The sequence below is a fragment of the Delphinus delphis genome, chromosome 15, assembly GCF_949987515.2.
Source record: "Delphinus delphis chromosome 15, mDelDel1.2, whole genome shotgun sequence".
NCBI classification, from domain to species: Eukaryota; Metazoa; Chordata; class Mammalia; order Artiodactyla; family Delphinidae; genus Delphinus; species Delphinus delphis.
The window spans coordinates 4,672,209-4,699,218 of record NC_082697.1 but is presented as its reverse complement, the minus strand read 5'-3'; the positions used below and the strand labels follow the sequence as shown (position 1 = coordinate 4,699,218).

Sequence of the window (27,010 nt, the reverse complement as noted above, 5' to 3'; positions counted from 1 at the left end):
TCCACCTGGCAGCAGCCTGCTCCTTTCTGGGGGGTGATCCCAGAAGCATCCTCACTGCATCCCCTCAGAGGCCCCGGCACTGGCCAGTCTGCTCCCACTTGCACAAGCCTCTCCTCTGAGCTCCTGGGGTCTAATGACCCAACACCTTGCCTATGTTCCCCTGCCCCCAGCCCCACTACCCTCGCGATACCTCGGCGTCTTCCTCTTCTGGTTTTTACGGTTCCCCCTTACCTGATTAACCATTTCCTCATACTAAATTATCTTTGTCAAAATAACTGGTGTAGTTTCTTCTTTCCTGGCTGGACCTTGACTGATACAGTACTTTGTACCAAGAGTGGTCCCAGGAAACAGACCCTCGAAGAGGGGATTCTGGGGCTGACTTAGCCACATCCTCATGCTTGACTGTGGTGCCCATGGGGTGTGGAACAGAGGCAAGGGTGTGCTAGGCTCAGACCAGCTTGCAGAAGCCAATGGTGCATCTCTTTTAACTCCGTGTTCCGCGATGTTCCATAGGTGGCTTAAAATCGGTCCTGATGGGAGTGTTTGCACCACGGAAATCTGCCCAAACTACAAATCAGTTATTGTTATCCCAGAGAGTCAGTTTAGCATCCAGCGTGGGTTACAAGTAATCTACAAGTAATATGCAGTGGCATCACTACTACTTGCCTTCACATCTGCATCTGACTGTGATGTGGTGCCCACAGCAGCAAGGGCCCGGGAGAGCCGAGTGACTGCTACCCCTGACATGGCAGTGATGACCACGGGACTGTGTGTGTGGGGGTGGGTGGCTGCATTTGAGTTCCTGGAGCTTTTCTTTTTTTTTTTTTTGGCCACATGACTTGTGGGATCTTAGTTCCCTGGCCAGGGATTGAACCTGGGCCCTTGGCAGTGAGGGTGAGGAGTCCTAACCACTGTGGCCAGGGAACTCCCTCCTGGAACTGTTATGGAAAGTAAGTGATAAGCTCTTTAACCTCTCAGCTTAAGTCACGGTTGGAAAGCCAGAGAGATTCTACAGAGCCCTAAAATAATCCTTTATTTCTTGCAGCTATATGTTTTCGACCTTGCTGAAAATCATAGCCCAGATTTAATTGGTCAGGTTGCAGAATTACAACATAAATGGAATCCATAGATTTTCCAGAATCTCAGGCAGTACATTTAGATGTTTACTTTGTCTGGCTGAGAGATGACCAGAAGCACAGATGTACACTGACCCCTGAGGAGTGGGTGGCCAGGAACAGATACAGCAGAACCGGATTTCGTGAGAAGGAGGTGTGGGGAGGGGTGATGTGGATGCCTCCCAGGATAAGCTCAGTGTGAAGATATTTCCAGTGTTCCATGTGAATGCCCACCCAAGGGCATCAGTGACTCAGTAATAATCCACTGGACAGGGTGACAAATTCTGGGCCAGCCCTGCCATTGCTTGTACACTGAGTTTACTTCAAAGTGTTCATGGCAGCAGGTGTGGAAGCTCTGCATGGGCCCAAGAACATGGACTTCCCCTCATCAAGCTGATCTGGCCACTGCCACTGCCTAAAGTGACAACAGTGGAGACCAACACTAAAACCCCAATACGGCACCATTCCCTGTGTGGAGGGGGGCCTGGAACCAATGTTAGAGACCTGCCGATGGGATCCTTAGTTGTATAAAGGCACAAAATAGAACTTATTTTTATTTTATTTTATTTTATTTTTTTTAACATCTTTATTGGGGTATAATTGCTTTACAATGGTATGTTAGTTTCTGCTTTATAACAAAGTGAATCAGTCATACATAAACATATGTTCCCATATGTCTTCCCTCTTACGTCTCCCTCCCTCCCACCCTCCCTATCCCACTCCTCCAGGCTGTCACAAAGCACCGAGCCAATATCCCTGTGCCATGCGGCTGCTTCCCACTAGCTATCTACCTTACTACGTTTGTTAGTGTGTATATGCCCATGACTCTCTCTCGCCCTGTCACAGCTCACCCTTCCCCCTCCCCATAACCTCAAGTCTGTTCTCTAGGAGGTCTGCGCAAAATAGAACTTAGAGGCTTAAAAAAAAATAACTGAAATGAAAAACTCCTGAAATAGGTTTATCGGCAGTCTAAGGGAAAATTACTGAGTGGAAGAGACATCTGAAGAAATAGCCACAATACGGGACACAGAGATGAGAGATGAAGCTGTGACAGAGAGGCAAAGAGACACGGAGAACGGTGATTTTATGTCGCCTTTGGGAAACAACCTGCAGTTTGAAGAATACTGGTTGAATAAACTACTAGTCAGACTTCTGGGAGAAAAGAGTGAGAGGATGGACTAAAGTAACATTTAAAAGAGATATTGTCACACATGCTCCAACATGGGTGAATCTTGAAGACATTATGCTAAGTGAAATAAGCCAGACACAAAAGGACAAATACTGTACAATTCCACTTACTTAGAGTAGTCACATTCATAGAGACTGAAAGTAGAATGGTGATTACCAGGGGCTGTGGGGAGGGGGAATAGGGACCTGTTGTTTTCTGGGTATGGAGTTCTAGCTGCAAGATGAAAAGAGTTCTGGAGGTGGATGGCAGTCATGGTTGCACGATAATGCGAATGTATTCAATATCATTGAACTGTACAGTTAAAATGACTAAGATAGTAAATTATATGCTATGTGTATTTACAACAATTTAAAAAATTTTAAAAAATATTGTTTGAGAATTTTCCAGAACGATGAAAGATACAAGTCAACAAATTCAGAAACCCTCGGGAATTCAAGCAGGATAAATGCTATAGACCGAACATTTGTATCCTCCCCAAAATTCATATGCTGAAACCCAATTCCTGAATGATGGTATTAAGGACCTGTGGTCTTTGGGGTGATAAGGTCATGACCGGGGAGACCTCATGAATAGGATTTGTGCCCTTATAAAAGAGACCCCAGAGAGCAAGAAAATAGCTGACTATGAACCGAAAGTGGGCTCTTACCTGGCACAGAATTTGCTGGTGATTTGATCTTGAATTTCCCAGGCTCCAGAACTGTGAGAAATAAATGTTGTTATTTAAGCCATCCAGTCTATATGGTATTTTGTTAAAGCAGCCTGAATGGGCTAAGACAATAAATTAAAAGATACATCGTGATAAAACTGCAGAACCCCAGAACAACAGGAAAAAACTTTTTATTTTTTATATATTAAAAAAATTATTTATTTAATTAATTTATTTATTGGCTGCATTGGGTCTTCGTTGCTGCACGCGGGCTTTCTCTAGTTGTGGCGAGTGAGGGCTACTCTTAGTTGCGGTACACGGGCTTCTCATTGTCACGGCTTCTCTTGTTGCGGAGCATGGGCTCTCTAGGCGCTCAGGCTTCAGTAGTTGTGGCTCATGGGCTCTAGAGCACAGGCTCAGTAGTTGTGGCGCATGGGCTTAGTTGCTCCACGGCACGTGGAACCTTCCCAGACTGGGGCTTGAACCCGTGTCCCCTGCATTGGCAGGTGGATTCTTAACCACTGAGCCACCAGGGAAGCCCAAAACGGATTATTTTTGAAGGAATAATGAGGAGATTGTCATCTGAAACCTCAGCAGTAACAACGAAAGCTGGAGTCAGTGGCGGCATCCTCACAGCCCTGAGAGAGAACAATTATCCCTCTAGTAAACCAGCCAAAATACCTTGCAAGAACAAGGGAAAAATAAAGTAATTTTCAGATGAACAAAAACCGATAGCATTTGCTGCAACGAACTCACTGAAATAGAGTTTAGAGGCTCTATTTCAGGTACGAGGAAAGTGATCCTGGTTGTAAGTTCTGAGACGCAAGAAGAAAAGATGATTAAAGAAACTGGTAACTGTGTGGTTGAGTGTAAACCAACATTGACTGTATAAACAATTTAGTAATGACTCACTGGTGAAAAAGGAAAAGATTAAAATATACTATAATTAAGGCATATAATTTATGGGATGGGTGATTAAAGTATGCCTAAGTGCTTTTATTTTCAGGGAGCAAAGTAAAGAGTGATCACTAAAACAACATAAATAGAGTGTATAAGAGGAAGAAGAGTGGAATGAGGAAAAAAAAAGTCAGCCCTAAAGAAGCAAAAAGGAAAGAAAAAACAGTCATGACAAATAGAAGGCGCAAAATAAGACTGTAGAAATAAATCCATATATATCATAAATATAATAAGTATAAATCGACCAAATGCTGTAGTTAAAAGACAAAGATTTTCTTTAAAAAACCCTTTTTCTTATGAAGAATTCCAAGCATACTGAAAAGTGGGAAAAATAGTACAAAGAATCCCCATATGCCTGCCATGTAGGGTCCGTGTTAGCTATTTGCTGTGTTTCATCTATATGTGAAAAGGAGAATATTAATACATATTTTATGTAGTAAACATTACATAACGAAGTAAAATTTAAATGTCAATAATGAGGTGAAGTGTTCACTTTTGAGGCCAAGCAGATATGGGGTCTCAGTAACTTTTTTTTTAAATTAATTATTTATTATTTTTGGCTGTCAGGTCTTTGTTGCTTGCGGCGAGCAGGGGCTACTCTTCATTGCAGTGCGTGGGCTTCTCATCGCAGTGGCTTCTCTTGTTGCAGAGCATGGTCTCTAGGCACACAGGATCAGTAGTTCTGGCTCGTGGGCTCTAGAGCACTGGCTCAGTAGCTGTGGCTCACCGGCTTAGTTGCTCTGTGGCATGTGGGATCTTCCCGGCCCAGGGCTCCAACCCGTGTACCCTGCATTGGCAGGCGGATTCTTTTTTTTTTTTTTCTCTCTTTTTTAGAGGTGGGGCGGGGGGATGAGGTCAGAGAAACTGGCAGAAACCAGGTCTCACAGAGCCTCAAGGCCATGGAAGGCTTTGGAATTTATTCTAAGTGAGATGAGTGACATTGGGGGTTTAAGCAGGGGCATGACACCATTGGACTTAGAGTTTTTTTTTTTTAAAGGGAATTCCTTTATTTTTATTATCTATTTATTTATTTATTTATTTATGTATTTATGGCTGTGTTGGGTCTTCGTTTCTGTACGAGGGCTTTCTCTAGTTGTGGCAAGCGGGGGCCACTCTTCATCGCGGCGCGCGGGCCTCTCACTATTGCAGCCTGTCTTGTTGCGGAGCACAAGCTCCAGACACGCAGGCTCAGTAGTTGTGGCTCACGGGCCTAGCTGCTCTGCGGCATGTGGGATCTTCCTAGACCAGGGCTCGAACCCGTGTCCCCTGCATTGGCAGGCAGATTCTCAACCACTGCGCCACTAGGGAAGCCCGGTGGGCGAATTCTTAACCACTGTACCATCAGGGAAGTCCAGGGGTCTCAGTAATTTTTAATCATGTACTTTTTTTGTGCAGTTATTTATTCAAAGGCTGCCTCTCCTATGGGCTCTAGTGAGAGGGTGGGAACCAGTCAGTATTTCTGATCGTTGTATTTCTAAATATTTGTTGCATTTAGCAGCACAGGATTCAGCACAGTGCTTGTTTACATAGTAAACATTTAATGTAGAGTAGCTTTTATTTATTATAATTGATGCTGTTGTTATCCAAAGCGTTCAGCAAAGTGGCACAAAATAAGCAAGCAATAATTGGTAGCTTACTAAATTTATATTTATTGTTTACCATACGTCATCGTGCCTAGCACATATCATTCACCCATAAACATCATGTTTATAATAAGAATAAATAGTACTTTCATTATTCAAAATCTCTAAGTGCCTGGCACCACATTAGCAGGGGAAAGTGGAAGTTCATTCTTATTAATTATTATTATTGAGTAAAGCACTTAACACAAAGCCTGGCCCCCACGGGCCCTGAAAAAATAATCTTCAGGGGGACGGTCCTCAATTCTGGGCGTCCCCCACCCGCCCCTCCCCCGGGGCTGCGCAACGCCCCACCCCCTGCCGTCCGGCAGCCCCGCCCCCGCGGCAAGCGCCGCGCCTGCGCATTGCCCGATAGGGGCTCGGCGCGCTCAGTTCTCCACCGCCCGAGCGCGCGCCGGGCCGTGGCGGCCGGCTTGCTGCGTGCGTGCGTGCGTCTCTGCGTGCGTGCGTGCGTGCCGTGCGCTCGCTGGGCACCGCGGCCTCGCCCTCGCCCTCCGCCCCTGCGCCTGCACCGCGTAGGCCGCCCCCCGGCGCGCACCCCTTAGGCGACCCCTCCCGCGCCCCGGCTGGCCCCCCCATTCCAAATTTAAAGGGGGCGCAGCATTCACGCCTTCCGGCCCAGGTGACCTCTCAGGGGTCTCCCCGCCCGAGGTGTTCCGCCGCCGAGGAACATGGCGAAGGTGGAGCAGGTCCTGAGCCTCGAGCCGCAACACGAGCTCAAATTCCGAGGTAAGCCCGGAGGCCCGCCGCCCCGCGCCCCCGCTCCGGCCCGCGCTCCGGAGGGCCCGGCGGCGCGGTGGTGACGTCGGCCCCCCGGCCGCGGCGCCCGCCCGCCCGCGCTTCCCGGGCCCCGAGCCCCGGGCGTCCGGCGCGGGAGTCCAGGGCCTGCTCCTCCGCAGCCTCCCGCGCCTCGCCCTCAGGACAGTCGCCTCGTTGCCGCTGTGGCCGTTCCTGTCCCGAATGCGGCCTCCTCACTGAGTGTGGGCCCCGGCGGCCGCCTGTGCCTAGAAGGCTCAGGTCCTGGGTCAGAGGTCGCCTCTCGCTGGCCGGCCACCCCGCCGTGGACCCCTGCGGCCGTCCCCTGTCGCGAACTGCTCGTGGCAGCTCGGCACTTACCACTCCCTGAAAGGACCACTTTACGCACTTGTGTACCATGTCTGTATGTTAGGAGGGAAGCTCCATGAGGACAGGACTTTGTCACGTCTCTGCTTTACGCCCCGCATGCCTTAGGAGCCTAATAAGTACCTGTTGAGCAAATGAACGAAAGGGACGTCCGCAGAAGTTCCCGCGGGGTGCGTGGCCCAGCTTTCCTTCTCCTGCCTTTCTCGTGCCCGTTGCTCGTGTCTCTGCAGCCGTGCGGGGCTGTCAGGACGGCGAGATCTTTTTTGTCCCCGGAGGCGCCTGGGACTGGAGCCCGAGGAAGCCCAGGGGGCCACATGCGTTTGTGGTGAGCCAGAGCCCCTTGAAATGTGTACCTTTATTTTTAATCTTTTTCCCCTACCTTCTCCAGCAAAATATTAGAGCCGGGGGATTTCTTCTGACTTGGTCATTCCTTCTTTCCAAAGGGACTGAGTAACTGTGTAGCAGACGTTGCTTGGCCCTTGAGAGATATGAATGGACCAGACAGACAGGACCTCTGCTCTCATGAAGCTTACCTTGTAGGGAGGGGCGACAAGCCAGCACATGAGAGTGTTTCAGGTAGTGGTAAGTGCTGTGAAGGAAGTAAGACAGGCTGGCATGATGAGAGTATGCTTGCATTGGACGGCCAGGTCACCGCTGTGTCGCCAGCACTTGGCCTAGGGTAGCTGCTCGATAGATGTTTGTGGCATTGGAATGCCTGCTGGCCACAAGGCACCCCACTTTAAATGTACCGGCAGGAGGTAGTGTCCGGTAACTGACCCAAAGTTACTCAGTTGGCAGATGGCACACTTGAACCCAGATTTCAGAGTTCACACTTGAACGGTCATGCTATCCGACCCCTGGGAAATACTCCAGTGCTGTGGCTGTCACTCAGCCTCCCAGGTGAACAGTCTCCAGATTGTCACATTTGGAAGTGACTCCAAATGTACAAACAACTGAAGGCTTTCCAGTTAAAACAAACAAACACCCCAAAAACCTAACGTGGATTATAATTCCACAACCGTGCTATAGCTTATGTGATGTTCTCATCACCCACCGGAGAAAGGAATCCAGGTAACTCAATTGAACATGGAGGGTGATGGTTTCCACTTGAGTTGTCTGAAGTTTTCAACCCTGGAAGCGTGGCTTAGCTACTCCGGGGAATTGGCGCGTTCATTCATTTAGTCCACAGACATTTCAGTGCCTGCTCCATGTGTCAGGTACCAGGAGAAGATGAGGCACATCACATGTAGGCCCCTGCTGTCCCTCAACCCCCCACCCCAGAACTTAGGTGTAGGGAAGAGAGCAGATGACAGAATCAGCCAGAGCAGTGCAGTGATACAAGGTAGTCCAGAGTACTCTTGAGAGCACTGAGGAGGTCAGCTCCGGAAGGAGGTGTCATTTGAGCAGAGTTTAAAGGTCGAATGGAAGCAGGTGAAAAGGAGAAATGGTTGGGGAGCCTGTCGGGTGGAGGAAATTGCATGTACAGAGGCACGAAGACTGAGATGATTGGGCTCCTTTGGGATGCCAGTAGTGTTTCGGAATGACAGTGACAGAGCATTTGTTGGGGTCACGAGGCAAAGGAGGAGATGAGGCTGTCTAGTAGACAGGAGCCAGTTCGTCTAAGGCCTCCGTGCACAGGCACAGCCAGTGTCCAAGTTCATATTGTGTTGTGTCTCCTCGGCTAGTTCTTCCTTGATTGATCCCCTGCAACCTTAACCCCACCCCTAGTACATACACTCCTCTAATGTGATGTCATAGAAAGAGGCACTAATTGGAGAAAATTAAAGTTTTTGTCCCAGTTCTTTTACTTAGTGATGTTTGACCTTGGGCTGGCCGCTTTGCTCCCCGAAGCCTGGGATTACTCTTTACTCCGTGGGAATGGCGCTCATATCTCCCTTGCCTCGTGCAGAAGGTTTTGTTGGTGTTGTGGCTGTTCAGCTGCTTTGCAGATGTGCAGCATTTTGCAGAGATTGGTTGTATTTACGCTACTGGCTTCATCATTTCAGCTTCTCTGCCTGAAAGGTACGGCAAAGAAGAGTGATCTGTCTCTGGCCCAGGGTTGGCCAAAGTAATGATGGCCAAAGTCACTGGATATTTTTGCTAGGGAAGTGATCCAGGAAAGTTACGGTGTCAGATTGTTGAAGGCTGTTGGCTTGTGGCTTCAGAAGAGGCATCTGCAGGCGTATGTATGTAAACCACCTTATGATTTGTTTGTTGGTTAGTGTTAAACTGAGGACTAAGATTGTGAAATCAGAAGAGGCTCAGTACCCTGTTTTGCTATATAGACAGCATTCGTTTCAGGATGCGAACTGGCACATTTCACTGGTGTCTTCCAGATGGCTTGGGGTGATGATGCTGACTTCATACGGTTCACTTAGATGAATCAAACTCGTAAGCTAACTTTGCGTAAGAAGATAATAATTAAAATGCTTGTCATCCAGAGGAAAAAAACTAGTCATCTTTTAAGTGCAGCCTAAAATGATATGGGGTTGTATATGTTGGATATATTTTCGTCTTGGGCATTTTGTGTGATTCTTTTGAAGTTAAGCATGTTGCAGAAGAAAAGAGGACACAGAGTTACAGGACCTCGTTCAGTCTTACTTTTTTTTTTTTTTCCGGTACGCGGGCCTCTCACTGTTGTGGCCTCTCCCATTGCGGAGCACAGGCTCCGGACGCGCAGGCACAGCGGCCATGGCTCACGGGCCCAGCCGCTCCACGGCATGTGGGATCTTCCCGGCCCGGGGCACGAACCCGCGTCCCCTGCATCGGCAGGCGGACTCTCAACCACTGCGCCACCAGGGAAGCCCTCATTCAGTCTTATAGAAAGTGCCCCGCTGCACTGTGTTAAGTGTCAAAAGGAGAAGGATTCCTGGCCTCCTGAAAGAAGCATGACGCTGTGACATTTGCCTTGGTGACACAGTAGGATCTGTTTGGATTGGGGACACCTTTCTGAACGAGTTAAGCGCTTCTAAAACCTGTGAGGTGTGTGCTTTGCATCGTTGCTCTTTCTGTTGCTCTTACCTCTTCCGAGGCCAGATCATTTTCGTTTTCACTCTGAGGTCCCACTTGTTGCCCAGCTCAATGAGAACTTTTTCAATGAGTCACTTCAGGGCATTTTGTATCTCTTTTCTTTTCTCCTCCTCTCCCCCTTCCATTGATTCCATCCATGGTGAGCAGTATGTCTTGTATTTTCTTGGTCATTGCCCAGGACTCTTAATCCTTCTTCACATTCTAGCATTCTCCCGCATCTCGTGATACTGTCACCTGAGAATGGTCAGTTAACCGTCCTCATGAGCTGATTAGTTAAGATTTAAACCTGCTGTGGACCCATTACTTTTGCTTTATTGTGTGACTAAACCAGTGGCCTTCTAGAAGTCTCAGGTAGTCCTGCTGTTGGTCAGTGTGGGTCACAGGTGGGGTAGCACCACTGGATTGGGTGGTTGATCACCACTTTGGGGTGGAAATAGGAACTTGGGTAGATAGGTCAGGGACAGTCTCTTTTGTATAAGGAAAGCGTGCTTAGAATCATTAGTTCACCCTCTTAAGTTAACGTGTAGTTTAGTATTTAGGAAGCTAAAAAATATAACACCTTGTAGATATAGTCTGTTCAATGCCGTAATTATCTTTCAGATGCTAATTACAGCATTAATTCTCTAGTTTTAGCATAGCACTGATTTCCTTAACATTTCATGATCACATAGAGCGGACTGTGTTTTACAGCACAACAAAATGTCAGCAGTGTGCTTAAGATTCTTTATGGTAGTGGTTTAAATCCATCCTGAATAGATCATCTTCATTTATTTAATTATTAACCAGCTTGCTTATAAGAAGCAAGTGGCACTAAACTTACCAACCTTTAGTCAAACTTAAATCTTCATAGATTGTGAAGTAGAAGTTAACTTACTTCTACCCACTTATTTACTTCTCTTCTTCACAATTAACTCCTTAAGGAAGAAATGGATAGTTCTCGGCTATGTGCTTACATGGTGATAGTTCCTTGTGTGTGGTTGTAACATGAACACAGTTTTCTTCATGATAAACCTGGTAGCTTTGCATCCAAGTGTGGATTTATTAAAATAATTCGTCTGAATTGATGCTTATTAAAGAGGTGAACTCTTAAACATTATTAACACTGTCTTTTATTTATTAAAATTATACAGCATCTTTCCTTCCAGTGCTGAAGGCGAAATACTGAGAACTTTGACCCTGTCATATTACCACTAAGTTGCTGAAAATGAGGGGAGGAATCAGGGAGTAAACTACATTGGTTCTACTCACATACTACCCTTAGGCTTGATTTTTAGAACCTGAAACTTGAATTTTTACATAAGGAATTATCTCCAAGATTGCTTCATATATCTCCCACTTGTATTTGAAAAATTTGCCGTCTGAAGGATGACCATGGTCTGGAACAAATGAGCATAGCTTTCAGCAAGATGACAAGAAAGACCAACACACAGAGCGCTGAGTTCCATCAGTCAAGACAGGGTTGCCATTGAGTGTCTTTAATCAAATAAAATAAAAGCCTTCTGAGCAGTTATTTTGCACTGGGGATTGTGTTAAAAACAAAGTTGCATTATGGCTTCCAGGCTTGCCTCCTCCTTTTCTATCATTCTAGGCCCCCCTCTCTAGGCTGTCATCAGCGTAGCATATCCAGGATTGCTTTGGCCCTTGTTCGGCGGATGTGCACATTCTTTGAAGTTTTTACCTGACAGACCTAGGCTGCTAGCTTTACAAAAACAACAGTTGTTTAAACAGCTTCATTATGGGAACAAAATTACTGAACTTGACAATCATTTTAAGACGATTTTTAAAAATGCCAGTGTGGCAAAATAGTATCTCTAGAATATCTGTTTTTCAAAATGTTAAATATGCTGTTTTAACAAAAGCTGTTGATGTCTAGAGACCATGCCTTAATGTGCTTTTGGATTTTCCCCCGTGCATGGAAAAAACATCGTTGAGAAAATGCCACAGTCCCAAGGGAAGAATCTTGAAGTGCTTTCATTTAATAATTTAGCATTAATGGCACAAAACGGTAAAGGTGCAGAAATACCTTCCGAGAGTTTTCCTTCATCCTTTCAGAGGGGTTATTATCAGTTTTTGACTAGCAGGTTACTACTTCTTTTCATCTGTGTCAAGTATTGTCTTCTTTTCTTTTCATCTGTGTCTTCTTTTCTTTTCATCTTCTTTTCATCATCTTCTTTTCATCTGTGTCTTCTTTTCTTTTCATCTTCTTTCTTTTCATCTGTGTCAAGTAGTGTCTTCTATCAGGCTTTTGGCTGTGTTTGGGTGTGCACGCCCATGTGGGCACCTAAAGTGTTGCTGGTGTGCACACATTCTCACAGGTACCCATGATGTGTTTGAGTTAGTATCCAGTTGGCATTTCAGTAGGGTCTTACAACCTTAGCCTATTTGGGAGGGGTGTTAGGGAAATAGATATTTGCGGGGAGAAAGAGATGGAGACTTTTGTCTTTTGGCTTGTACTTGAAGACAATGTTATGGCCCCCTGGACCGTTTACCTAGATTTGAATTGCTTGCGATGTGGCTTGTAACCTTTATGACTCTAAGTTCCTTGGGCTGTCTTTAAAGGCTGGAGGGTGCTCAAAGACTGGAGAGGAACAGAACCCCGCACCAAGGGAGCTGGGAGCAGAGGGCATATTTGTAAGGGGCTAAGTGGTAGAGGTCCACCACTTAGTAGACCCCGCAGTAGGGTGGGAGTTAAAAGCAGTGGCCGTAGTGGAGCTGACATTCGTTTTGCAACATGAGAGGAAAGAAAAGGTGAGGGAAGAATGAACGTTTCTAGAAGATAAATGCTTAATTTCCAGAAGGTAGACCACAAAGTCGAGGGACTGTGGTAGATGCTTTATGTTCTTCATCTTACTATTTAATCTGCAGCACAGTCCTGTGGTGGAGTTACTCGGTGGTTAGGGCGCCTGCTCCTGGAGGAGGCCACTGTGGCACACAGTGGTGCAAGGAGTCAACACAGGTTTGTCTGGCGTCAAAGCCCTTTTCTTTCACATCGACTCTAGAATGAACTCATAAAGGGTTTCATTTTGGAGGGAGGGAGGCAGAGAATTTTTAACCATTAAGGAAGTGTTAGGAGCTGTCAGGATAATTTCTTAAGAACATTAATTAATTAAGAATTATTATTTGTGGAATTTTTAGGAGGGATTTCTCAGCATACTTTTTAAAAAGTTCATGCTGGTGACTCCAAAGCATTCTTTGATTCACCTTGTGAATATTCAGTTTTTATAGCAGGTATCATTGGTGTGTCATGATTCTGTATATTTAGAACACATTTAACTTTCGAGTAATTTGCACATCTGCTCTGGAGTCTTCGGAAGGTAGGGTGAAACTTATAGGTAGAGATTTTCACAGGTTTGCACATTTGTAAAGTGGGAATTTAGAGTTCAAAAGGGTGCTTATTAAGATACGAAGGTCTGAAATAAGTGACCTTCATAGGTGCTACCTTAAACCTTACAGGTGGGGCTACAAAGGCAGAGAAACAAATAAGTGTGAATTAACATATAACTAGAGATTTCTCGAATGTTGAAAGAGAAAAACTCAAGGTGACTATCAGAAAGTGCTGTTTTATTCTGTAGGAGGTATACTCTGGGAAGTCGTCATTCCCCCAGATGATGACATCCATGCATATGAACCAGATTGGAGAGGCTTTGGAGACATGCATGGGTATGATGATTGTCCGATTGAGAGCATTTGGGGTTTCTTCCTTTTCCACAGCTCATCCTTTGAGGTTTACTTCATGAACAGATGACCCCCCTCTTGTCTGACGGAGTATAGCGTAACTGTGACTCCGGGTTGGTTTGGTCACCGCATCCTGAAAGCTTCCTGTGGGCCAGGCACCGGAGTGGGGACTGGAGAGGAGTCCCGGCCCTTAGAGTTTCCAGCCTCCGGGTGGTGGGAGGATGGAGGAGAATGTGGAAACGGGACACTTACGGGCTGTCCCTCACTGGGAGCTTAGAAAAAACTGTTAATTCAGCTTTGGGGTTTGAACCTTACAGGAAAGGTGGGATTTGAGATCTGTGACTTGTGCTAGGCATTTTTCTGTAAGTGCTCATTTATTCTTAAAACAGGTCTAGGAAGTAGATGGTTACCATCCTCAGGTTCATGACCTGAATTAGAGGTAGAACTGGGATTTGAACCAAGATCTGTCTGACCGCAAAGCCCATGTTGTTTATCATTACATTGGCTGTATTGCTCCCCTTAAAAAGTGAGTGGGAGTGTGGCTCACTAGGAAGGCCCGGGATTTTCTTATTTATTATGTTGTTAGGAAGATGAAAGGAGGACTGGAAATAGGACAGTGGGAATTGAGAAGAAGGAGTGAAAGAGAAACGAGATATAAAAAGGAAGGAAAGGTGCTTAGTTGTCATTGTGATCTAGTAATGGCTTCTTTGTCACTGCTTCCACGCAGTGCAGAGTTGTTCTGGAACGCTAAAGCGACTGATTAAAAAAATCTTTGTACTAATTCTGTTTTCCCCTAAGAACTTTTGTTCTAACTTGATCACTTCTGATTGTGTCATTCATGTATGAATGTTGAAAATTATGTGCTAATGTTATCACCACATCTTTCCTTCTGCCACCCACTCCCCACTCCAAGGCCTTTATTACCTCAGTGTCTGTCATCACAAACAGTGCAGGTCAATTGGGTCCTATTTTGCCTTTTAATTACATCACTCAGCAACATTTACAGTGTAGTAGCAAAAAGGGAAGGAAAGGAATGGTACCTAGGTCAGTTTTCTCTTTCTCTCCATTCTCGGAGCACCCTCCAGCCTTTAGAGAACCCAAGGAACTAAGTGTTCCAAGCCACATCACAAGCAGTTCATATCTAGGTAAACAGCCAGTAGTATCATCATCTCTATTTTAAAAATCAGAGAAACTGGGCCCAGCACTTGGTGGAATGCATAATTTGCACCTCGGGCTTTCAAGCCTCTAGAGCTCGTGTGCTTTGTATTACAAAGGGAGGCTTCTGTTCTTACTCTTGCTGTCACTTAGACACTCAGCTCACCTCCCCACCCAGCTTTGATTTCCTCTTCTGTTGGATGAGGAAGCTTGAACTCAATGCCACTTTGTGTTCCTTCCAGCTCTAGTCTTGAAAACATGTGATGAAAATTTATTTTCGCTGAAGAAGAAAGATGGAAAGCCCATGAGGGCAGAAAGTGGAGTTTGTGTTTCTCTTAGAACCTACCATTGCTTTGCACTAGTGGGCTCTCAGATTTTTAGTTAATGAGCCTTCTTGTTCCTGTTGCAAAGCTCACTATATCCTAGTAACCTTTCTTGAGTATTCTTGGATATTCTTATCCAGTTCCAGTGTTTTCTGCATCACCTCAAACTGTACAAATTGTGTACCACTGCATGTTTTGTTTTTTTTATCTTTTTTTTTTTTTTTTTTTTTTTTTTTTGCGGTACACGGGCCTCTCATTGTTGTGGCCTCTCCCGTTGCGGAGCACGGGCTCCGGACGCGCAGGCTCAGCGGCCATGGCTCACGGGCTCAGCCGCTCCGCGGCATGTGGGATCTTCCCGGACCGGGGCACGAACCCGCGTCCCCTGCATCGGCAGGCGGACTCTCAACCACTGCGCCACCAGGGAAGCCCTGCATGTTTTGTTTATGTTATCCTCTCCCTGTGCTTTATTTACTGATTGCTTTGTCTTCCATGCTATAGAATGCAAGCTTCTATAGGTTTTGTTTCTTTTGTTTTCCCCAGTGGTAACTGATAGAATATATTCTTTTCTTCTGCTAGTAACCCCAAAGAAGTTGGACTTGGTCATCTTTTCAGTGTGTGGTTTGACCATTTGAAATAGAAGCATATACACAAGAATAAAAAGAGGGATTTGCTGAAAAACCAAAGGTTTGTCCTTGTGGAGACTTATTTGGATTCTCATTCTGTTGGTTGAATTGATTTGTTGGCGTATAAGTGTGTCCTGATGGACTGCTCTGAAGATCTAAATCCGTGCTTTTTGACCTTTTCGAAGTCAGACACTGCTTTACTAATTGGATGAAGAAAAGCCATGAATCACTCCTTGGAGAATCTGCAGATACACTCCTCATTCAAAACTTCTCATGTAATTTGGGGACAGGAGGACCACAGTTTACTGTGGGTGCCTAGTTGACCTCTGGTTCAGAGAGTGGCAGAGGGGGAAGAAACATGAGAGGTCATCTGGTGAAGTCCAGAGAAAACTTGGTCAGTTTATTTGGGTCTCTTTATTTTATTCTTTCAAAAGATTTTTAAATGGATGCCTTCGTTGCCTTTGCCCTTCCTAGTAAGGTTGTTTCTTTTTTTTTCTCTACATGCCTGACTTTGAGCACAGTGCTTTGGCAGTTAGTCCTCTTCAGTAAATGTGTGAGTGTTGTCCTGTCTACCTTTAAAAAAGAGTAACTGCTTTCTCAGTCTCGTTTGCTCTCCCTAGCTATTCCCTTCTGGAAGTAGCTTATCCTAGCAAGCCTCTGCAAATAGTCTTAATCACCATTCTCTCACCACCCATTCACTCCTAAAGTCATTGCCTGGGAACCTTATTGCTTCATTACTGCATCTGTTGTTGTATTTTTATTCTTTATCACCTGTGTACCCTCTGTAGCATTTGACACCTGTTGCCATTGTGCTACTTGACACTCTTCCCTTCACCTTCTTTTTTTTTTTGTTGTTGTACGTGGGCCTCGCACTGCCGTGGCCTCTCCCGTTGCGGAGCACAGGCTCCGGACGCGCAGGCCTAGCGGCCATGGTTCACGGGCCCAGCTGCTCCACGGCATGTGGGATCTTCCCGGACCGGGGCGTGAACCCGCGTCCCCCTCATTGGCAGGCGGACTCCCAACCACTGCGCCACCAGGGCAGCCCTGGAGACTCTTACTCATTAGCTCTGGATGGGTCTTTTCAGGCTTCTGGGCAGGGGCTAGCTTGAGAGCCTAGTGCAGCACCTGGGCTGTGCAGTCGTCAGCTACTTACTGGATGCCTGCAGTGTGCTAAATACTGTCCCGGGTACTTGAGACGCCAGACGAAAAAACTGACAAAACCTCCTAGTGGGGAAGATGGGCAGTATATAAAAGGATGGGAAAGACGTGTAATATGGTATCAGATAATGGTAGGTGCTGAATGGGGAGTGGGGGTGGACGCAGGATAAAGGGGTTTGGTTGGGAGTGGGTTCTGTTTTAAAGAGGGTAACTGGGGAAGGCTGAGTTTCCGAGAAGGTGATGTTTGAACTGAGACCTGTGTAAAATGAGTGTGCAAGCTGGGGGAAGAGCATTAGAGAGAGAGGGGACGCCAAGTGCACGGCCCTCGGATGGTGATGGGCTTGGTGTGTTCAAGGAGCAGCACAGTCTTGAACGATGGAGTGGTGCAGTAGGAGATGGGCTCAGGGAGGAAGGAGGAGCTCTTGGTAGACAGGCCACGGGAAGGACTTTGGATTTTGTTGTGATGTGGGAAGGCATGGAGGATTCTGACCAGGAGTCTTTTTAAAAGACCATGGTCGGTGTGGGGAAAGTAGGCTGTGGGAGATGTGTGGAAGCCATGAGGCTGCTACAGTTACCCGTAACTCGTCCACCCATCCGTCATCCATACAGTTATCCATCATCCATCTACCCATCCATCATGCACACAGTTGTCCATAATCCATCCATCCATCTGTAATCCATACAGTTATCCGTAACCCAGGCCAAGAGACTGTGGCTTGGACCAGGGCGGTGGCAGTGGAGAGAATGGGATGAGAAGTGCTCAGATTCCAAATCTCTTTTGAAGGGAGAGCTGGCTGAAAGGTCAAATGTGGAGCAGGAGAGGAAGAGAGGAAGCTAAGGTGACTGCTTTTGGCTCAAGCATTTCGGTGAATGGTGGTTTCTTTTCCTGAGATGGGAAACACGGGGTTTGGGGGAGGAGAATGGGACTCTGCTCTTTGGCCATGATAAACTTGAGATGCTTAGTACAGCTGTAAGTGGACATCAGGGGAGAGGGTCAGGCTGTGGATATAAATTTGGCAATTCTCAGTTTATCGTTAGAACACAGTATAGGGAGGAATAATTTTTTCCAACTGAGAGGTGACGGAAGCCTTTCCAAAAGAGAGGACATTTGAGCAAAACTTTGAAGAATGAGTATGATTTCCAAAGTCAAGAAAGGGGAAAATGGAAAATATTTTTCACCCAAGTCTCACAGCCTTTTTCCCTGGCCTCTTGTTGAATTTGTTTAAGAAGCTGCTGACCTGCTTGATAATCTCTTTTCACTTGTATAGCCACTTAGGTTCTCTATTGAAAAGGAAACCAGAGCAGATTACATACTGACTGATAAACCACATTCTGCTATTTCTCATTGTTCACAAATTGAAAATTCGACTTGGACCATAGAGGTGCAGAATGCTAAGTGTGTTTTTGCTTCACTCCTCTGTGTTTGCTGTGAATTGGGACGTGTTGATTTTGGTGTGGAGGTTTTTCATGTGTTGTCATCTCCACTGAAGGTTGAACATTTTGGGGAAGTTTTTACTTCTGCTGTTACTGACTCTAGGCACTTGACTTGACCTGTTAATTTATAACTCAGTCAAGTTCCAGCCACAATGACCATGAGAAATTGGGACCCCTTGCTCTCTAATCATGCATATAACTCCTTTGGGCATAATATCTGTCTTGATTCTTCCTGCTTTGTGTGAAAAAAAATGTCATGTTTTGCCACTCTCCTTTACAGGTAGAATTTTAATTGGAGTAGAATATTGCTTATCTTTTTGTTTAATTTCATGATCACCCTAATCACAAATTTGGTCTCCTAAATAAAGAAAAATTACTAGATGTTTGTTAGTCAATGGGTCAAAGATTATGCATTGAAAAAAAACTGAGTCTAAGATACTTTTAGAACTGATATAAAATTCACACTAGATAGGTGTGCCATTACCTTAAAATAATCTGTTTTAGTGCTGGGTATAGGTAGAATGTACGAAACTTCAGCTCTTATATAATACTTTTAGCCATTTTTCTATTTAGAAAAGAAATGTTGCATTAACGAAAGTAGTCATAGAATTTATTTCTAGGGCTTCCCTGGTGGCACAGTGGTTGAGAATCCGCCTGCCAATGCAGGGGACACAGGTTCGAGCCCTGGTCCGGGAAGATCCCACATGCCATGGAGCAGCTAAGCCCGTGCGCCACAACTACTGAGCCTGTGTGCCGCAACTACTGAAGCCCACGCGCCAAGAGCCCGTGCTCTGCAATGAGAGAAGCCACTGCAATGAGAAGCCCGCACACTGCAATGAAGAGTAGCCCCGCTCACCGCAACTAGAGAAAGCCCAGGCGCAGCAACGAAGACCCAACACAGCCAAAAATAAATAAATAAAATAAATAAATTTCGGGGGAAAAAAAAGGAATTTATCTCTAGATGGGTAAAGGCTTCTAGTCTTCAAAGTTTTTATAATAGATTTTGTCAAAATTTTGAGTTTGGGTCTTTGTCTTGAATTAGTGAGACCACTTCTACTCTAAACGTGTTTTAAATAATAACCTTGATTTTTATAAAAATTACACAGGAATGGCTATTGATGTGTGTATATTGGTTTTCAACAGCTCCACAATTCAGGATTCTAGTATTTTCATGTATACAAAGCATTCTGGACAAGAAGAAAATTCTCTCAGAACATTGTCTGGATCTTAAACTATTGCTTTTTTCCTGTGGGAAAAAATGTAAATACACAAAAATACATATAATTTAATAAACACCCAAATACAGAATAACTAAATGTTAATAATTTGTTAGACTTGTAAAGTTTTTCTTTAATAAATAAACCTTCACCAAGAATTTGAAGACATGTTTGTCCTCCACATCTGCCCGTTCATGCTCCAGATCTCTTCTTCACTTTCCAGAGGAATCTAGTGTGAACTATTTCCATTTTTTTCTGTATTACCTAATGTGCTATTGTGGTGTATGTATCACGTAACATGTTTTTTGAGACCCATCTATTGTTGAAATACAGATGTAGCTCATTCTTTTTAATTGCTGTATAGTATTCCTTCATAAGAATTTTTTTTTTTTTTTTTCGGTCTGCGTTGGGTCTTTGTTGCTGTGTGCAGGCTTTCTCTAGTTGCGACGAGCGGGGGCTACTCTTTGTTGAGGTACGTAGGCTCTAGGCCCACGGGCTTCAGTAGTTGTGGCACACGGGCTCTAGAGCACAGGCTCAGTAGTTGTGGCACATGCGCTTAGTTGCTCCGCGGTATGTGGGATCTTCTCAGACCAGGGCTCGAACTCGTGTCCCCTGCATTGGTAGGCAGATTCTTAACCACTGTGCCACCGGGGAAGTCCCAACACATTTATTCTTAATAAGAGTTCTTTATATATTCTAATAGTAATTGCTTATCTGTTAACATAAGCTCCAAATATCCTTCAGTTTCCTAAGGTGTTCCTTGCTGTCCAGCTTTATGTCTTTTGCAGGTAGCTTTCCTGAGTTTGATCTTACACTTCCATAGTACTTTATCCATTGGATTCTTACACTACAGTAGGGTGCCTTGTGGTCTAGTTTTTCCCACCCATGGAGTTGATGGGAGACTGAGTTTTACTTCTTTTTGCTCCAAAGGAGCTAGGAAACTAGTGAGTTGAATAAGCAGCCTTAAAGGTTGGTATAGTCTATCTCAGTCAAGCTGGCGTCTAGTGTGCTTTTGATGGCATCATTAGGGAGTATTCTTGGTTTTTGATTTCTCTTGCTATAATAATGGGTGTGATGTTTCTCAGTAGCTGGCCTTCTCCGAGGATATCAGGTAGGTTACTTTATTAATTTAGAACACTTTGCATTCTAAGATTTCTTTGGGAAAGTTATGTGTATGTGTAGGGTTCTTTATGTGTGGTTCTTTCAGAATAAGAGGTACATAATTAGGCTTTCTGCTGAAATATTGGAATCCACTGTCTGCCATTAAAGGCACATTGGTTGCAAACCTTTATTTTTGTTTCTGAAGCTTTGAATTAACGTGTGAGCTAATAATTAAATCAAGAAAATAGATTTAAAAAAATTATCTCCCAGTGTCCTTACTCTTGAATTCATGGTTATTTAAGAACTTACCGTCTTTGAATAGCTGTTACTATGAAATCTGTTTTTCATTTTTTTTGAAGGGGCAACGTTAAACAAAATTATCATAGAATAATAATGACGAAGGCATCATTGACACAAGTGAACATTTTTAGTACCTTCAACCTGTGTATGAACAAAAATATATCATGATTTCGGATCAAAGTTATGGAAACGTGTCAGAATCAGAGTTGAATCGCCTCTGAGGAAGTCTGGTGTTCATTTGTGCTGCACACACTTACTGAGCCCTTTAGTGCAACAGTGTGTTGCGCTCTTCTAGACTCAGACCTTCCAGTGCTGAATCATGTGGAGATTCACTCTAGGTGGGAAACAGGCAGGAAAGGAACACATGAACTATCAGTCAGTGGTAAGTCTTAGGTAGAAGATGAAAAGGGGGATAGTGCTGCGGAGGGAGCAGTCAGCAGCCAGATCAGTGTCGGTTCGCCCCGAGCCTGGTGGTGCATCCAGGAGGGAGGGTGCAGGAAGACTGGAAGCATTGTTTAAAGTAGAGAGAAGTGTGGCACGGCCGTTTTACTCATTTGTTCAGCATATTTATTGCGCATCTGTGCTATGTCTGGAAGTGTTCTGCAAACTGATGATCAGCGGTGAACACAAGAGGGACAGAAAAGTCTCTGTTTTTGGAGTTTACATTCTGAAAGTGGAAGCCTTACATAAACAAGAAAAATAATGTGAGGATTGGTGCATTGCAGATGGTTAGGGAAAGTAGGAAGCAATAGGATACCTTTAATGAAAATACACTGTCAAAGGATAAATTTTAAAGACGTCTATAAGATATCCAACAGATTTTTACTTGACAGTGTCCATTTCCCCCATCTTAATATACTTTTACAATAGACTCTGTGTATCAGGGTCTATTGTATTGAAACCTCAAGCATAATTTCATTGTCTTAACAAAATCCATCATCAGTCCTAGGCTTCTGGAGACAGATTATTGCCTTTCCAGAAGGTAATCTTTTCAGAGTTGAAATGACATATGGTAACTTGTTTTTTGGAAGTGTTGAAGAAACAAGAGATATTGTACCTAAATTGTGTTTATAAAAGAGTATAAAATAATATAGCTCTTTTTATGCAGAGTGGAAAAAAACTTATGGAGCTAATAACTTTAAATTTATATCTGGAAAGCTGAGAGCTGATAAATTATATATCAAATTGGCATATAACTTACTTGGTAACACATAGTTTGAGTTTCAAAGTATTGTGGCTACCTCAGGACACATATTACAAAGGAAGGATATGTATTTGCAACACCAGAATTTCATGAACTCCAGAAAATGGAAGAAAAGCAAAACAAAGCATCTTTATTTATTTATTCAATTATACATACACAGTATATTAAAATCAGTCATATTTACTATCTGAAACTGCGGGGGTGCCACCAAAGGTGGATTAATATGAAGACCAAATACTTTTTTTTTCCTTCTTTTTTGGGGGGAAAAGAAAAAGCTTTATTTTTTTTAGAGCAGTTTTAGGTTCACAGCAAAATTGAGCAGAAAGTACAGAGAGTTGCCCCGGCTGCACACATGCACAGTCTCCTCCACCATCAACGTCCAGCACTAGAGTAGTACGTGCGTTACAGTTGATAAAGCTGCATTGACACGTCATTGTCACCCAAAGTCCGTAGTCTGCGTCAGGGTTCTGTCTTGGTGTAGTACATCCTGTGAGTTTTGATAAATGTATAATAACATGTATCCACCAATATAGTATCATACAGAATAGTTTCACTGTCCTAATAACCCTCTGTACTCAGTCTCTGTATCCCTCCCTTCCATCTTAACCCCTGGCAACCACTATCTTCATAGTTTTGCCTTTTCCTTAATGTTATATAGTTGGAATTCTACAGGTTATAGACTTTTCAGATTGGCTTCTTTTACTGAGTAATATGCATTTAAGATTCGTCTGTGTCTGAATTTTCATGGTGTGATGGCTCATCTTAGTATGGAATGATATTCCATTGTCTATATATACCACTGTTTATTTACCTACTGAAGGACATCTTGGTTGCTTTCAAGTTTTGGCAGTATGAATAAAGTTGCTGTAAACATCTGTGTGCACATTTTTGTGTGGACGTGAGTTTCCAGCTCCTTTGGGTAAATACCAGGGAGTGCGATTGCTGGATTGTGTGGCAAGAGAGTATGTTGGGTTTTTTAAGAAACAGCCGCACTGTCTGCCAAAGTTCCATACCATTCTGAATTCGCAGCAGCGAGGAATGAGAACTGTTGCTCCACATCCTTGCCAGCCTTTTATGCTGTCAGTGTTTTAAATTTTGGCCATTCTAATAAGTGTGTATTGGTATCTCATTTGTTGTTTTAATTTGCAATTTCCTAATGACATATGTTGAACATCTTTTCACTTGTATATTTTTTCCACCTGTATATCTTCTTTACTGAGGTGTCTGTTCAGATCTTTTGCCCATTTTTTTTAAGTTCAGTTGTTCATTTTCTTATTGTTGAGTTTTAAGAGTTCTTTATATATTTTGGGTGACAGTCCTTTATTAAATACTTTAAATATTTTGCACATATTTTCTCCCAGTCTGTGGCTTGCTTGTCTTCGCATTCTCCTTAACAGTATCCACTGCAGAACAAACATTTTTAATTTTAATGAAGTCTAGCTTATCAATTATTTCTTTCATGGTTTGTGCCTTCCGTATTGTATCTGAAAAGTCATCGCCAAACCCAAGGTTATCTAGATTTTCTTATGTTATCATCTAGGAGTTTTATAGTTTCGTGTGTGTGTGTGTATATATCTATCTTTGTTTTCTAGTTGAATTGCTAAGGAAAAATATTACCCCTTAATTTCTGTCCTGCTCTTTACATATGGGGTGATACGATATGCTTAAGGTTACACAGATAAGTAAGGTCAAGATTGAGTTTTGAGTTCACTTGGAGTTTCACTGTCACCTTTTACAGTCATTGGGACCTGAATGCTTAAGTTATTCTTTTGTGAAAATGGTTATTTGCATTTTCTGAAAGGAAGAGTTTTGTTATAGTCTTTTCTTCCATGGATCTTGGAATGAACGATTACAGGAAGGAAGTACTCTTAAACCGTGCATAGATTGCTAAAATGTTTAAAAATTTAATGGAATACTTTTTCCACAGAATGCTCTTGTGTTTCTTGATTGATAAGTTTATCTAGCCATTTTTGATGAAATTGTCAATACCTGAAACCTGATGTCTTACTGTTGAGAATCTCGTTTGCTGGATTATGACCTTCTTTCCTTGACCTTTAAAACCAGCGCTTTATAATGCTGAGACTCCATTTTTGTAAGTAAGACTGAAAAATTAACTGTTCCTGCTTTTACTTTTAATGCTATGCGTATTTCTGCTGAAATTGTATTATTTACTTTCTAAGGCCAATTCTAGATCTTCTTACTGTTTTAAAATACACACTTTAAAATGATAATAAGCCAAACCTGGGTGGAAGAAATAGTTTATACTGTGCTTAGTTTTATCTTAGTATGTTTTAGAGCATGTCATGGAATTCATATTCGCGTTAGTTAATGCTATTCATGAGCATCTATCAGACTCACAAGAATTTTCACAGATGAATATGCATAATATAGGGCATGAAGAACATTATTCAAATTGTTAAAAAGGAGAAAAATTAAAACTTTAAGGAATATTCCTAATTTCTCCCAGATTCATGTTGCTTCATGTTTTTGGACCTCCTTTTTCACATGTTAGATGTTAATTCTTAAATATCTGTATAACTATATGAAATAAGGAAGATTAGAAAGAAAAATGCTTAAAAGGAGGTGCTGCAGTGCTAGAGATACCAAATCATTTTTTTCATCTTTTAAAATAAAAAAGTCTAATTTTTGAAGATTTCATTTGTAAATTGACTCTGTTCATTGGTGATAAATATGCATGTTGGTATAGGAAAATCCCATTTTTTACATAATGCTTTAATGGAAATGGCAGTTCTATGAAATGAAAATGACTAGTAAAAATATGAATGATTCTCATAAGCCCTTATTACATCATTTTTATTGAGGTTTTTGTGTATTCTGATTCATTAATAGAGGGGAAAAGGAGAACAGTAACATGATTTATTTCCTATAATTACTCAAATCGAATAGAATTTGTTTTCAATAAAATTCTTAGAGTCAATTGCCCAGGGAGAGGAGAGAAGGGTTGGCCTGTTTTTACAAAATGTCATGATTTTTACACATGAGACTTTGCTATTTTATCAATGATGTTGTTCACTTGCATATATTTTTAGTATAGTTTATTCCAGATTTTTAAAAATAAAACCTATGTAAGCCCAAGAAATCTCTAACACTTTTTTTTTTTTTGCGGTACGCGGGCCTCTCACCGCTGCGGCCTCTCCCGTTGAGGAGCACAGGCTCCGGACGCGCAGGCTCAGCGGCCATGGCTCACGGGCCCAGTCGCTCCGCGGCATGTGGGATCTTCCCAGACCGGGGCACGAACCCGTGTCCCCTGCATCAGCAGGCGGACTCTCAACCACTGCGCCACCAGAGAAGCCCGAAATCTCTAACACTTAATGGCTCAGGATTGAGTGTTGAGGGAGAAATCTGGGATATTTATTTTATTCTGCTTATTACACAAATATCGTTTGTCTTTCAATAATTTAGACTACTTTTTAGGTGAATCTTACAGGCTGAAATATTATTTAGATTGCTATGTAATGGGTTAACTGGTGGAATTTCCAAAAGCAGATTAGTGTTTACAGTTAAATTTGCTTTATTTTTGTGGAATACCTAGCAGAAAAGGTCATTGTAAAGGATAAAGACACTTAAACTCCCCCCTCTGATGAGGCAGGGTGAGGAGGAAGAGACGGGAGAAACTGAGCTGGAAACAAGTAAGTGCTCTTAATTTCATCACCGTGGAATCTTGCCAGCATCCCTATTTTCTGCTTAGTAAACTTCAAACCACCTTAGAAAATCCTCTATTTTTTTGGATGTGTTTGTGGGGCCTTATGAATTCTTGGCATTCTGAACTGAAGATGTTTCCATGTTCTTGAGGCAGAATTTTGTTGAAACAAATAACTTTAAGCTTCTATCTGGAAAGCTTTAAGGCCTGTTAGTTTATGAAGCACCTTCAGGTTGTCGGTGAGAGTACTGTTTTCCCCCGTAGGCCTTATATTTGAAAGCGCACCCCTTTTCAGGTGTCTCACAGTTTTTGTCTGTTTTCTTCTCCTTTCCCCCCCAGCATTGTGGGGTCATTCGAGCTGGAGCTCTGCTTATATGATTGGCATGTAAGTCCTTGTGATTGGCACCTTTTACATGAGGGCCAAGGAATATATGTACATCGTGATTGTGCCCGTGTAGGTCTGTCTGAGCTTGTGTTTGTGTGTTTGTTTAATTGCTTTCTTTGACTCCAGAAAACTTGAGTTGTGTTTAGTTGTTCTTTTTTTCTTTTACCATTGCTGAAGTGATATCCACTTCAAGCAAAGAGGCTTAACGGGAGATCAGACTTTCTCCATCTTCATTCTGAGCCAGACTGCATGTGTTGGAGAGCGGAAAAGGGTAGAGTCGTGGAGAGCTGCTGCCTCCATAATCCTGAAAAGACTGCCTCAGCACCACGTGTCTTTTTTCTCCCGAGAGGCCAAGAATTTGATACGAGGATGGAGCGTGGTCAGCGTCTGGCTGTCGCTCACCGTGGCTGAAAATCCTGTTGGGCCACAGGGTACCCACCCTCCTGTGTCAGCTTTTAGTTCTCAGTAAGGAGATGACTTAGCATGTCAAGAGAGGGTTATGTGTGATGGAGTCAGTAGGCGGGATCAGATAGCAGAGGCCTTGCCTTTCCCCATGCCTGGCCACAGCCGGACCTACAAAGTGCCTCCCTCTTGTGGCGTCCAGCTTGACTGCCACGGGGCCAAGGGCAGGGCTTATTGGAAAGGTAAGCAAATGGAGAAATTCTGTCTAGGCATTTCATTCTTTTTTTTGGGGGGGGGCGCCCTGCCACGTGGCTTGTGGGGTCTTAGTTCCCCGACCTGGGATTGAACCCTTGCCCTTGGCAGTGAAAGCGTGGAGTCCTAACCGCTGGACCACTGGGGAATTCCCTAGGCATTTCGTTCCTGAAGGTGTCGTTGCTCAAAGAATGGGAATAGCTTTTAGTATAAGTAACTACAAAACAATAGATAATCTAGTAGTATAATCAGTCCTGCTACAACGCGGCACATGCGTTCCTAAAAATCGCCATCCTATACAAAATAGCACAGTAAAAACCATAGGACTTAGGAGGAGGAAACGAGGTTAGGTGCACAGCACTCAAAACCTTTGCTGGTCACACACACACAAAGACAGGAACCTGATACAAGCAGAAGCACA

The 27,010-nt window shown here is 43.6% G+C and overlaps 1 protein-coding gene across 1 annotated transcript in view; it reads left to right on the top strand.

Moving 5' to 3' along the window:
- The first annotated feature begins 6,005 nt into the window (after positions 1–6,005).
- The window catches only part of VAPB (VAMP associated protein B and C), a 51,472-nt gene continuing 30,467 nt past the window's right edge, over positions 6,006–27,010 (top strand). The window contains exon 1 of the mRNA XM_060033361.1: positions 6,006–6,276. Within this exon, the coding sequence (XP_059889344.1) occupies positions 6,219–6,276 (58 nt within the window). The 5' untranslated portion in view covers positions 6,006–6,218. The remainder of the gene's footprint in view (positions 6,277–27,010) is intronic.